The 13,475-nt window shown below is 34.8% G+C and overlaps 1 protein-coding gene across 2 annotated transcripts; it reads left to right on the plus strand.

The window, feature by feature from the left end:
* Window positions 1–418: 418 nt before the first annotated feature.
* On the plus strand, window positions 419–12,770 carry dusp10 (dual specificity phosphatase 10). Of its 2 annotated transcripts, none has more exons than XM_079376489.1 (4): window positions 419–539; window positions 2,375–3,176; window positions 10,134–10,502; window positions 11,841–12,770. In XM_079376489.1, exons 2-4 carry the CDS (start codon window positions 2,441–2,443, stop codon window positions 12,104–12,106), a joined length of 1,371 nt encoding a protein of 456 aa, XP_079232615.1. In that variant the 5' UTR covers window positions 419–539; window positions 2,375–2,440; the 3' UTR covers window positions 12,107–12,770. The 2 variants fall into 2 exon arrangements, with proteins under 2 accessions (XP_079232615.1, XP_079232616.1); XM_079376490.1 differs by having other exon boundaries at window positions 490–539; window positions 2,460–3,176.
* Window positions 12,771–13,475: the final 705 nt, after the last annotated feature.

A 13,475-nucleotide genomic window follows, 5' to 3' on the forward strand; every position in this document is an offset into this window, starting at 1 on the left:
TTAAATAAATATTTACATTTTTGCTTTTAAGGTGTTGACATAATGAAGGACCCTCCAACAGTGATAAAAAATGTTTTCATTTATTTAAAAACATTTTTATTTTATTTTATTTTTTTATTGTATAATTGTATTTTTTAAAAGTACAGTTATTTTATTATTTAAATTTTAATTCATTTTCATTCTAAGTCTTTACTCAGTACTAGTATTTCAGTGCATTCACACTCGCGTCCCGTCTCTTTAAACCGCTTTGGCCGAACTCTCTCCTGATTGGCTCTCAATGACATCACCCTGCGCTTCCTCCCATCTCTGGGTCGCTGTGGCTCTCCTTCAGCAGCGCGGAGCTCCATTGGTTCAGGCGCACGTCAGTCTGAAGTGATACTAGTGCGGAGCCGCTACAAACTCCAACTCCATCAGTGAAGAGAGAGCAAAGCAGGACGGGAGGAAAATGCTGCGGGTCTCCAGCGCAGGGACCGGCTGAGCGGCTCATACTGATCGATAAGCAGCGGAAGGAAGACACTGCTGATAAACGCCACTCGCATGTAAGTCTGAAGAACATGTTGAACTGTTTGGAGTTGTTTAGTAATTGCACGGGATTGCTGAGCAGTCCCACCCCATATAGATCTATAGGATGTGTTTCATTCCAGGAAATAAGAACACATTTAATGCAGATGCTATTTTGCCTCAAATCAAACTTGATTTCCATGCATGGCTGTCATCAGTCATGTGTGAGTCTCAAGTTGTGATCCTGACAGATTCTGTGCTGTGCAAAGCAAACCATCTGTAAATTGCATGCATTGTCACCGCATGAAATAATGATGATGTCTAGCCTCAGATGCAGAACCTTTCCATATTTTATTCCCAGCACGTCCACATGCCGTGTTTGGGAATGGGCTGCTGTGTGCTCTTTTGAATTTACTGGGGTCAGCAATTCGCTCCTGTGATGAGAGCCTATAGGAATCTATCAGATAGATTTCCATGCAAATCCAAACACATCTTGGTCTGAAAGTTCTAGTGACACTAGCACGTTTGCTGATTGAATATTTCGGCTGATTTGACTGTAGTGCTCTCAGCTGAAAGCCATTCTGCAGGTTCCCCTAAAAATGAGTGTGAAGCCCCTGCAGGTTGGGTCCGGGCCTGTGTGAGAGCAGACTATCCGTTTGACGACGCTACAGCCTTAAAAATAAAGCTTCTTTATTGCTTCCATGAAGAACATCCATGGAATCTTTCTATTATTCATAATGGAAACAGGTTCTTTAGGTCAGCGTTTCCCAACTCTGTTCCTGAAGAGTTGTCAGCAGTACATTTTGGATGTTTCCCTCATCTGTTTCATTTTAAATTTTATTTTATTTCAAACAGGGTAAAATTATTTTAGTTAATTCAAACTTGCATTCCATCCCAAGATCCCATCTGGTTGGCTTTCTTTGTGTTTGTATTTATTTAATTATTTTTTAAATAAAATTATTAAATTGATTTAATTTTTTATTGTAAGAATTTTTTTTTTTATAATATTTTTTATTTTTTTATTTTTAGATAATTAAATACATTTACTTGATTTTAATATCAAAATCAAAATCTAAATAAGGTGTTGACATAAGGAAGCACCCTACAACATTGATGTATTTAATTTATTTATGTTTTAATATATTTTTGTGATTTTAATGTTAATTGATTTTGTTTCTAAACACAGTTTCATTATTTCTTTGCATTCACACTTGTCCTGTCTTTTTTGACCAGTTTCACTGTCTTAATTTATACATTATATATATTTTTCTGTTTGTATTTTTTAAAATATATTTTATTTTTAATTTTTATTTTATTTACTTAAATTTTTATTAACAGTATCATTATTTCATTGCATTCACAATTTTTTTTTCATTGCATTCACACTTGTGTCCCTTTAAAACCAGTTTCACTGTCTTCTGTCTTTCTTATTTTTAGAGTATATTATCTTTCTGTTTGTATGTAATTTTTTGTGACGATTTTAATTTTTGCCTTTAAGGTGTTGACATACTGAAAGACCCTACAATATTGACGTTTTATTTGAATTAAATTGTATTATTTAATTTTTTGCTTGTTTTTTAATTATTTTTTATAAAAATAAAATAATTATAAAATTTAAATATTTAATTTTGTTTATTTTTTTTATAATTTTCTAATTACTTTTTAATTAATTTTTTTTAATTTATTTATTTATTTAACACATTTCCATAATGTGTAGTGTTGGTGTGCTTCCAAAGAACTAGGTTGGGAAACACTTAGCTTTAGATTTTTTAAATGTTCTGCACATGGGTAATGAAAAATGCTTCTTCAGTGGCATCACTGCGCAAACAACCTTCATTTTTAAATCCATCTCTGATTCTCGTGTGTTTCTCAGTGACCAGCTTGCGACCGAGCGGACATCTGAGTTCTCCGTGGTGTGCCAACCCTCTGTGGTCTCTCCATGCCTCCTTCTCCTCTAGACGACAGAATTGTGGTGGCGCTGCCAAGGCCTATACGACCTCAGGAACTCCGACTCCGCCTGGACACCAGCTACCTGGAAGCCACTGTGGGCACCGTCGGTCAGTCGACGGTCATCAGCAGCACCACCGTGGTGAAGATCCAGGCGTATATGCCCTCGTCCAGCGGCTCCACGCGCTCGCTGACGTGTGGATGCAGCAGTGCCAGCTGTTGCACGGTGAGCACCTATGAGAAGGACGGCCAGGTCAGCGCCAGCAGCCCTAACCTGAACTCCGGAGTGGGCTATGGGGTCCCCACCGAGGCCTACAGCGCTCCCAGTCTCACCTCCGGCCTGAGCAGGGGCGGCATGCGTGTCATCCACCCCAACGAACTGGCCAAGAAGCTGACGCATTGCCCGCTGGGCCACCCGGTGGGGCCGGTGCCCGTCATCATCGACTGCCGGCCCTTCATGGAGTTTAACAAGAGCCACATCCGAGGCGCCGTGCACATCAACTGCTCGGACAAGATCAGCCGCCGACGGCTCCAGCAGGGCAAGATCACCGTTCTGGACCTCATCTCCTGCCGGCAGAGCAAGGACTCCTTCAAGGGGATTTTTTCCAAAGAGCTGGTGGTGTACGACGAAAGCACGGTGGACCCGGGCCGGCTGACGCCATCTCAGCCTCTGCATGTGGTTCTGGAGTCGCTGCGGAGGGAAGGAAAGGACCCCATCGTTCTTAAAGGTAGGCCTGCTTTTGAGAGTGAAGCTTTGGAAATGAATGGGCATGCAGTCAATCGAATGCTTTTTAGAATCTTCTAAACATTCTAAAATGAATGTTTAAAATAAAGGTTCCAAAAGGTTTTTTTTCTTACTCAAAGAAATTTTTTTTTTTAAATCTGAAGAATCTTTTATGGAATGGCAAAGTTCCATGGATGTTAAAGTTATGTTAGAGTTAATGTTAGAGTCCTGGAGCCAAAGAAAAAAGATAAATTCTAAAAATAATGTTCAGTACACTTTTTCTCACTATAAAGAACCTTTTGTTCCATGGATGTTAAAGGTTCTTCATGGAATCATCGATGCAATCAAGAACCTTTATTTTCAAGAGTGTAAGTACTTATTTAGATGTAAAAACAGTCTCATAAATGAAAAAATAAGCAGAAAATAGCCTAGTTGTTGTCATTCTTATCTCCTGTTTTGTGAATCCTCTGTCCTAACGTTTGTGCTGCCTTTTTAATTTCACCAACAGTCATTTGATTCTTGCAGAAATAGAACTAGCTGAATTATTCATTTCTAGAAATGACTCGTTACTCAACGCCTACTTTTTGTTTCGTTGTTTCGTTGTACTTTCAAAGATGAAGCCACCCTCTCAGACGTGTGTCTGCTTGGAGTTTTTCGGACCGTTGCTTTTGAGTAACCGTATGAGATTTTCCCGTTCTGAAACTTGTAGTGTGATCCTGGGCTTTTTTGATGTGTGTTGTGAACAGTGTAGGGCTAGGTATGCAAAAAAAAATAATATATTCCTCATTACTAGTTACTCCTTTCAAAAGTAATATTATTACTTATTACTTCCTGGCAACAGTAAATAGTTGCACTACTAGTTGTAATACCAGAGTAAAATTGTGAAAATTATGAAAATGAATCTAGGAATTATTGGATTATTTGACTGCAAATCATTAGGTGTTGAGGCATCGAAAGTAACGAGCTGGTTTATGAATGGTAATGTAACAATTACTGAAATCATATTATAGTAATTAGTTACACTGCTAGTTATGGGAAAAAGTAATATTATTACTGTAGCTAGTTATTGCCCAACACTGGTGTGTGACGCGATTCATCACAGTGTCTTTTAGTTATTATTGTACTCAAAAGTTTGGGGCCAGTTTTTTTTTTTTAATGAAATTAATTCACTTTTATTCAGCAAGCCAAGGATGGCAACAAAGTGACAGTAAAGACTTTTTCTGACATTTAAAATGTTACAAAATACGAGGATGCATAAAATTGATATAAAGTGACAGTAAAGATATTTATAATATTACAAAAGATTTCTATTTCAAATAAACGCTGTTCTTTTGAACTTTCTGTTCATCAAAAAATCCTGAAAAATGAAATGTATCACGTTTTCCACAAAAATATTGTGCAGCAAAACTGATTCCAACATTGATAATAATCAGAAATGTTTCTTGAGCAGCAAATCAGCATATTAGACTGATTTCTGAAGGATCATGTGACACTGAAGACTGGAAAATGCAGCTTTGCGTCATAAAAATAAATTACATTTTACATTATATTACAATAGAAAACAGCTATTTTGAATTGAAATATTTTTTCACAGTTTTCCTGCCTTGGTGAGCAGAAGAGACTTGTAAGGCATTGCACTTTTACTTAATTGTATAATTTGTAATAAACTGATTCAGCAACTGTCAAATGAATACTATGAGGCTAGAACAGTAGGACTGTGAGGTGTGACCGAACAAACTAGCCGGACAGTACAGTAGTTGTGTTACGTCTCCGGTTGATCTGACTTCAGGTCGTTGAAAGCTTTAGGTTGTTGATGCATGCAGGCACGTCCAGCTCCGCTCAGCTGACCTCTCTCTGCGATGACCATGTGTCTCCGCGTGCCTGAGCTCCTGCGGCCCCTGGCAGCAGCTGACGGTGAAGAGCCAGCTCTATTCTAGCAGCGAGCGAGTCTGTTGCCATCTTTTGCCTTGTTTGGCTGGCGTGAAGAGTCGAGGGACGAGGGCAGAGCGCGTCTGTCAGCTGACATCCACTGCATGCATCTGCTCCAAAACATAGGCATCATACATGTGTTCTTTTCCAACATGATGCCTTCGAAGTTACCTTGTTTTGGACAACTTATACATATGTGACCCTGGACCACAAAACCAGTCATAAGGGTCCATTTCTTTTAAAGCTGAGTAATAAATAATCTTTCCATTGATGTATGGTTTGTTAGGATAGGACAATATTTTGCTGAGGTACAACTATTTGAAAATCTGGAATCTGAGGGTGCAAAAAAATCTAAATATTGAGAACATACATGTATTCTTGGCTATTGCTACAAATACCCCAGCGACTTAAGACTGGTTTTGTGCTCCAGGGTCACATATGTGTTGCATATGAGATAATCCCACAGTTAGGCTGCTGCTTTAGGAGTGCAGACAGTAAGTTAGCACACAAGGTTTTGGAACGGAGCCGATATGTCAGCGTACGCACACATTAGGACTCTAGTGAGCTGTCTTGCTGTCTAGTTTTAACGCAGCTTGAAATGGAATCTCATAATTGGTTTGGAATGCTCTTCATAGGCTACAACATGAAAATGTGGCTTATGCATTTACCTGCAGCACTCCTCACACAATGTGCGGAAACTCCACTGTTTATTATTGATTTCTATAGAGTTTGGTGTTGGCATGTTGTTAAGCTACTTATACAGTACTCGACTTTTTTTTATTTGTGATTTTCTAATGAATGAATTAAGTAATATTATATTATAATAATGTTTTTATATCATATAAAAAATATAAAATGCAATTGTAATTTTTATTATTAATAATTCTGTAATTATGGAGATTGTATATATTATAAAATGGTAATTTATAAAATTATAAAATATAATTGTACTATTTATCATTTAAAGTATTTAATTTAATAAAATGTAATGTTGTATTTTATATTATATAGTATAATATAATATTGTATTATAATTAATGATGTTATAATTAATTATTATTAAATGGAGATTATAATTTTATAAAATTATAAGAAATGTATACTAATTATAATTTATAATACCTATAATAATATGATAATATTTTATTTAATACTTAATAATTAGATAAAAAATTATATTATATAGTGATATTATATTATTAATAATGTTATAATTAATTATGGAGATTATTTATATTATGTAAGTGAAATGGAAAGTATATCACATTTTAAAATTATAAGATATAATTATAATGTATGATACCTAATAATATATAATGTTGCATTTTATATGAATAATTTGGTAAAATGGTCATTTTTCAAATACTGAGTGAATCACCATTTCTCTTGAATGTATTGCTTCACTGAGCTTGAATTGCATTCTGGGACTGTTTTCTCCTGGAAGGGTATATGCGATGCTAATCAGACGTCTCTGTAATTCTCATGCGCTGTGTGTGTGTGTGTGTGTGTGTGTTAGCGAGCGTATCAGGGCTCTTGCAGAATGCTTGCAGATAAAAGCTGTTCAGACTGCAGACCCGCTGTGCTTCTGAATCTCCTCAGAGTCAATATTGCCCTCAATCTCATGGAGCTCTGCAGGAAAGGCCACGCATTTATTAATTCCTCCATCAATCAGGAGGATCTTGGAAATTTGGTCTTGATCTTTAAAAAAATGAAGAAAAGATCTCAGTCTAATGTGACTTTGCTGTTTCTAGTCCTTCAATGCATCATCTGACGTTCGCCAGTTTGTGAGCGCAGCAGACTTTCAGAACATCTGAGCCACCAAATGTCGCTTGTGTAACGCAGTACTGTATCCATGCAGACATTTGGCACTGTTGAGTTTTAACTATTGCTCTTTGAGATTAAAGGAATTAGTCACCAAAAAATAAAAATCTGCTGAAAATATACTGATGCAGATGAGTTTGTTTCTTCATCAGGTTTGGAGAAATGTAGCATTGCATCAGTGTCTCAGCAATGGATGCTCTGCAGTGAATGGGTGCCGTCAGAATGAGAGTCCAAACAGCTGATAAAAACATCACAGTAATCCACACCACTCCAGTCCATCAAAGGGACTTGTAACCCAAAGGTCACGGGTTCAAGTCTCGGTATTGCCAGGGATTGTAGTGTGTCTGTGTGTGTGTGTGTGTATATATATGTGTGTGTGCACTTGGAGAATGGGACACCATACTTGACCACATGTCATGTTCTTTCCTTTTCAATTAACATCTTGTTTGTAACAAACAGATCCTGCATTAAAGCATTTTAACTTCAAACTATCACGTCTGGCCAAAATACCATAATAACGCTTCCTCCAGTGAAGAAGTCCATCTCCTGTTGTCTCTTACATCAGAATCCATACACATATTTGTTTGGAGCTGTTTTGGCTTGTAAACGCTGCTTGAGCTGTGCAGATTTCTCTCCTGATTCAGACCAGACCACTTTTTCACTGGAGGAAGCGTTATTATGGATTATGAACTTAATGATGGATTAGTTTCATCTTTTGTCTTCTCCAGATGTTAACTGATGGACTGGAGTGGTGTGGATTATTGTGATGTTTTTATCAGCTGTTTAGACTCTCATTCTGACGGCACCCATTCACTGCAGAGCATCCATTGCTGAGACACTGATGCAATGCTACATCTCTTGTTTTGAAGGATTTCAGCAATAGTTTTTTTTTTATGATCAACTTTTTATTCAGTTTTAACACAAAATGCACACTTTGCTTTGTTATATGCCAAGTAATATATGTGACCCTGGAGCACAAAACAGTCTTAAGTCTCTGGGGTATATCTGTAGCAATAGCCAAAAATACATTGTATGGGTCAAAATTATTGATTTTTCGTTTATGCCAAAAATCATTAGGATATCATAAAGATTATTTATTCAGCTTTCAGGCGATGTATAAATCGAAAAATTGACCCTTATGACTGGTTTTGTGGTCCAGGGTCACATACTGTATATGTGTACATAAAACAAACATAATATTTAAACTGTGCAATTGCCAAAGCTTTGATAATAAATAAAAAATAAATACAATGACATTAGTATCGTTGTTAAGACCCATTTGGATTATGTGATAACCCTGAAGAAAAACAGGTGGTTTCAAAAAAAGTGCAACAATGACTTTATTCCAAACATCCAAAGTTGAAAGCGACAGCTTTTCAGAGAAACCTGGATTTGAGTTCTTTTCAGTGTGAGTCTTTTAGAAACAGTTTGAGTGGGTTTCTGTAAATGAACGAGTGTTGAGGGTGCTTTCCGGGGTGTGATTAACGAGATTCACTCAGTACAATGAGCTGCATGATGTCAGGTTTCTTCATCAGTTGTGAATGAGAGACAGGTTAACAGGTGCTACAGGTTTCACATTTGACTAACTGAAATTGATATGTTATAATTATTAATGTTTGATTTAATTATTGCTTTAGATAAAAGCATCTGCTAAATGCATAAATATAAATTATGGAGATTATATGACAGACTAATTATAATTGATATTACCTAATATAATATATAATGTTGTTTTTTATATTATATAGCAATATTATAATTACATTTTTCATTATGAATATTCTATTATATTGTAAGACATAATTATATAATTTACAGTACCTAATATAATCATATACAATGTTGTTTTTTTATTATAAAGTAATATTTTAATTGCTATTTTTTTTAAATAGTACATAATTAATAACCTACCTAATCCATAATATATAATGTATTATTATACCATAATTATTAATGTTTTAATCAATCATTGCGTTGGATAAAAGTATCCAATAAATGCTTAAATGTAAATGTGAGCTATGGAGATTTTATTATATTATGAGATTATATTATCAGATATACTAATTATAATTTATTATTAATTCCTAATATAAAAATTATTATAACGTCATCTAGTATAATAATATATAACGTTATATTTTATATTATATTGTAATATTCTAAATAATTTTTTCATTCATTATGGAGATTAGATTATATTATAATATTAAACCTCATTATACAAATGTATAATAATTAATTATATAATAATATATAATGTTGTATTATATAGTAATAATACAATATAATTAATAATGTTATAATTATATCAATAACAATATTTTAGAAATATTTTTTATTTTATTATGTGTATTTTTATTAAATAAATTTTAACTATATATTATATGTCTGGAATTTCAGTGTCATATTTGTTTCCATGTTTCATAAATGTAGTGAATTTATGACCTAATAAAGTATGTGATAAGCTCTCGGGAGAGATACTATTAATCATTCTGCAAGCAAATAAGACAGATCTGTAACGCAATCTGGAAATTATTCAACCTGAAATGCCAATTACATGCAAATCCTTCAGTGTGTGTGACCTGACCTCAAAAACAGGACACGTCTCTTATGATGAGACAAATGAGCATGCAACAGCCTGGACTATTATGAATAATTGCTACTGTACATTAAAAATGCATTACGGACTAAAAGTTTCATTAAAACATTATTATATGTGACCCTGGAGCACAAAAGCAGTCTTAAGTCGCTGGGGTATATTTGTAGCAATAGCCAAAAATACATTGTATGGCTCAAAATTATCAATTTTTCTTTTATGCCAAAAATCATTAGGATATTAAGTAAAGATCATGTTCCATGAAGATATTTTGTATTTCTTATCGTAAATATATTAAAACTTCATTTTTGATTAGTAATATGCATTACTAAGAACTTCATTTGAACAACTTTAAAGGAGATTTTCTCAATATTTCGATTTTTTTGCACCCTCAGATTCCAGATTTTCAAATAGTTGTATCTCAGCCAAATATTGCCCTATCCTAACAAAAGCTCATGTATTCAGCTTTCATATAATGCATAAATCTCAATTTTAAAAAATTGACCCTTATGACTTCTTTTGTGGTCGAGGGTCACATATTAAGTGTCAAGCTTCATGCTTTATTTGTGATGTTTAGTTGTGATCGATTGATTGTTTTTAATGAATGTTTCGTAGGAGGCCTCGCTGGTTTCCGACAGAGCCACAATGATCTGTGCGAGCACTCTCTTCACCTGGAGGAAGGACAGGATGGCGGTCCCGCGGTGGGTCTGTCGGGGGCGCTACCTCATTCCCTGCCCTCCACGCCGGACATCGAGAACGCAGAGCTGACGTCCATCCTCCCCTTCCTGTACCTGGGCAACGAGCGGGACGCTCAGGACCTGGAGCTCATGCAGCACATGGACATCGGCTTCATCCTGAACGTCACCACGCACCTGCCGCTCTACCACTACGAGCTCGGCCTGTTCAAGTACAAGCGCTTACCCGCCACCGACAGCAACAAGCAGAACCTGCGGCAGTACTTCGAGGAGGCCTTCGAGTTCATCGGTACGACAGCAGAGCTCTGTAGACGGAAAACCTCTCAAGAGTATTTCAACTGCAAAACCAGGAGGAAAACAGTTTTGCTGAAAGAGAAACAGGCTTCATTTTACTTCAGCAAAAAATTTTATTTATTTATTATGCATGCGTGTGTGTTTGTGTGTGTTTGTGTGTATGCACATCCATAATAAATAAATAATATATACATAGTAATAAACTATATATAGTAGGCCTACTGTAATTATAGGAAAATAATTATATAATATGGTAACATAATTATAATGAATAAATATTATAAATATTAAACAAATTATGAGTTATAATTAAATATTATAATTAATCAATAATTAATATACAGTGGTGGCCAAAATGATTAGAACACTAGTATTTTCAGCAGCTAAAAAATCATTTAAAGTCAGTTATTTCTATCTTTTGCTGTAGTGTGTATTTCCAAACATTCATTTAGCCATTAATTATAATAATCCAGTGAGATTTTTGAGATCTGATCTGATCATCATCCATCTGTCTGGAATGACATGAAGAAACAGACTCAATCCAGAAGAACTGTGGCAAAATATCTCACTGGATTATTACAATTAATGGCAAAAATTAATGTTTGGAGACGCAAACTGATATTTCCTACTGACACATAATAAATGATACAAAATGTTATATAAATTATTAAAATAATAATAATAATAATGAACTATTACAATGAATGTATACAAAATAAATCATGCAAAATGTTATATAAATGATTATAATAATAATAATTATAATTCATAGTTAAATAGTAAATGATAATTACAGTTTGTGCAATTATATGTATTGTAAATTATATAATGAATAATGATTATATAACTATAATTTAGATATTTAATTTTATTATATGTTATATGTTAATTATAATGAAGATATTTAATATGAATAATGATAATAATTATACTACAGGATAAATTATATAAATGATTACTGTAATAGCTAATTAATATAAAAATATTACAATTTGTGTAATATAATATAATAATATAATATATCAATAATCTATAGTATATGTAATTTCATAATTACGTAATAATAATTAAAATGTTATATATTCATAATTAATCAAATATGTAAATTACTATTGTAATATTTATAATTAATAACAATAATAATAATTATAACCAAATAATTACAGTATTTTATTGATTGATTGATTTATGCACACATTTCTTTGAGATTCAAATGAAAAAAATGACTTTTTTGAGAGCAGGGACATTAGTGATTTGACAAATGCTTTGGTAACGGAAAGTTTTCAGAGAAATGCTGATGATCGGGACATTTGTCTGTTTTTCCCGTCCGCAGAAGAGGCGCACCAGGCCGGCCGGGGGCTCCTCATTCACTGCCAGGCCGGCGTGTCACGCTCCGCCACCATTGTCATCGCCTACCTGATGAAACACACCTGGATGACCATGACAGACGCCTACAAGTTCGTCAAGTCCCGGCGACCCATCATCTCGCCCAACCTCAACTTCATGGGCCAGCTTTTAGAGTTCGAGGAAGACCTGAACAACGGCATCACTCCACGCATACTCACGCCCAAACTCACCGGCCTCGAGACCGTCGTATAGCGGCTCCTTTCCAGACGGAATATCCTGAGGAAAACAGAGCGTCCCGTCGGTGTTCAGCCAAACACTGTGCTGCGGTCATACGACGGCTCTTGGCCGCTGGTGCTGGCTAAAGCCCCCAGAGGCTGGATTTCACTTGTTTCAATGTACTTACTCTATTTTTATACACCTAAGGTGGCTTCACTGTGCAATAACGTCTGTGTGGAAAGCAGCCGGGTGCGTGATGTGTACATAACGAGAGCAAGACTTTCGGTCCACCTGGTTAGTCGCGTACTTTTGTGTTTTTCTTACGTTTAGGCACTGATTTACGATATTTCAAACCAGCTTTGTACACTACCAGTCAAACCTTTTTGAACAGTAAGATTTTTTTTTAAGAATTCTCTTCTGTTCAGCAAGCCTGCGTTTACTCGATCCAAAGTACAGCAAAACAGTAAACTTGTAAAATATTTTTACTATTTAAAATAACTGTTTTCTATTTGAATATATTTTAAAATGTAATTTATTTCTTTGATTTCAAAGCTGAATTTTTAGCATCATTACTCCAGTCACATGATCCTTCAGAAATCATTCTAATATTCTGATTTGCTGCTCCAAAAAACATTTATTATTATTATACAGCTGAGTAGATTTTTTTTTCAGGTTTCTTTGATGAATCGAGAGTTCAGAAGAACAGCAGTATAGTGTATAATGTTACAAAAGCTTTTCATTTCAGATAAATGTTGATTTTTGGATTTTCCTGTACATCAAAGAATCCTGGAAAAAAAACTGATGATAATAATAAGAATAAATTTTTTCTTGAGCAGCAAATCAGCATATTATTATGATTTCTGAAGATCATGTGACACTGAAGACTGGAGTAATGATGCTGAAAATACAGCTTTGATCACAGAAATAAATTACATTTTAAAATATATTCAAATAAGAAAGCAGTTATTTTAAATAGTAAATATATTTCAGAATTTTACTGCTTTTGCTGCATTTTGGATCAAATAAATGCAGGCTTGGTGAGCAGAAGAGACTTCTTTATAAAAACATGACAAATCTTTCTGTTGTAAAAGGTTTGGCTGGTAGTGTGTATGTTCAGACGCTTGTTTGTGTATTTATGTCTTTAGTATCGCTGACAATCAGAACAAACCTCATTTGAATGTCCCTTAAAAATAACCCATTGCATGATTACGACAAGATGAAAATGAAACTATATTACTATTATATTATCATTGAACTATAGCTTAAATCATTTGCTTGAGAATTAACAAGTTTTTGTTTGCATTGACCGTTTTCATGTTAGTTTGGTCAGCGTTGCACATTCGGTCTGTTTCTGCTTCTGTAAGTGTGTGTTTGTGTGAATGGGATCGGTATCTAATGTATATTA

The sequence above is a fragment of the Barbus barbus genome, assembly GCF_936440315.1.
Source record: "Barbus barbus genome assembly, chromosome: 24".
NCBI lineage: Eukaryota > Metazoa > Chordata > Actinopteri > Cypriniformes > Cyprinidae > Barbus > Barbus barbus.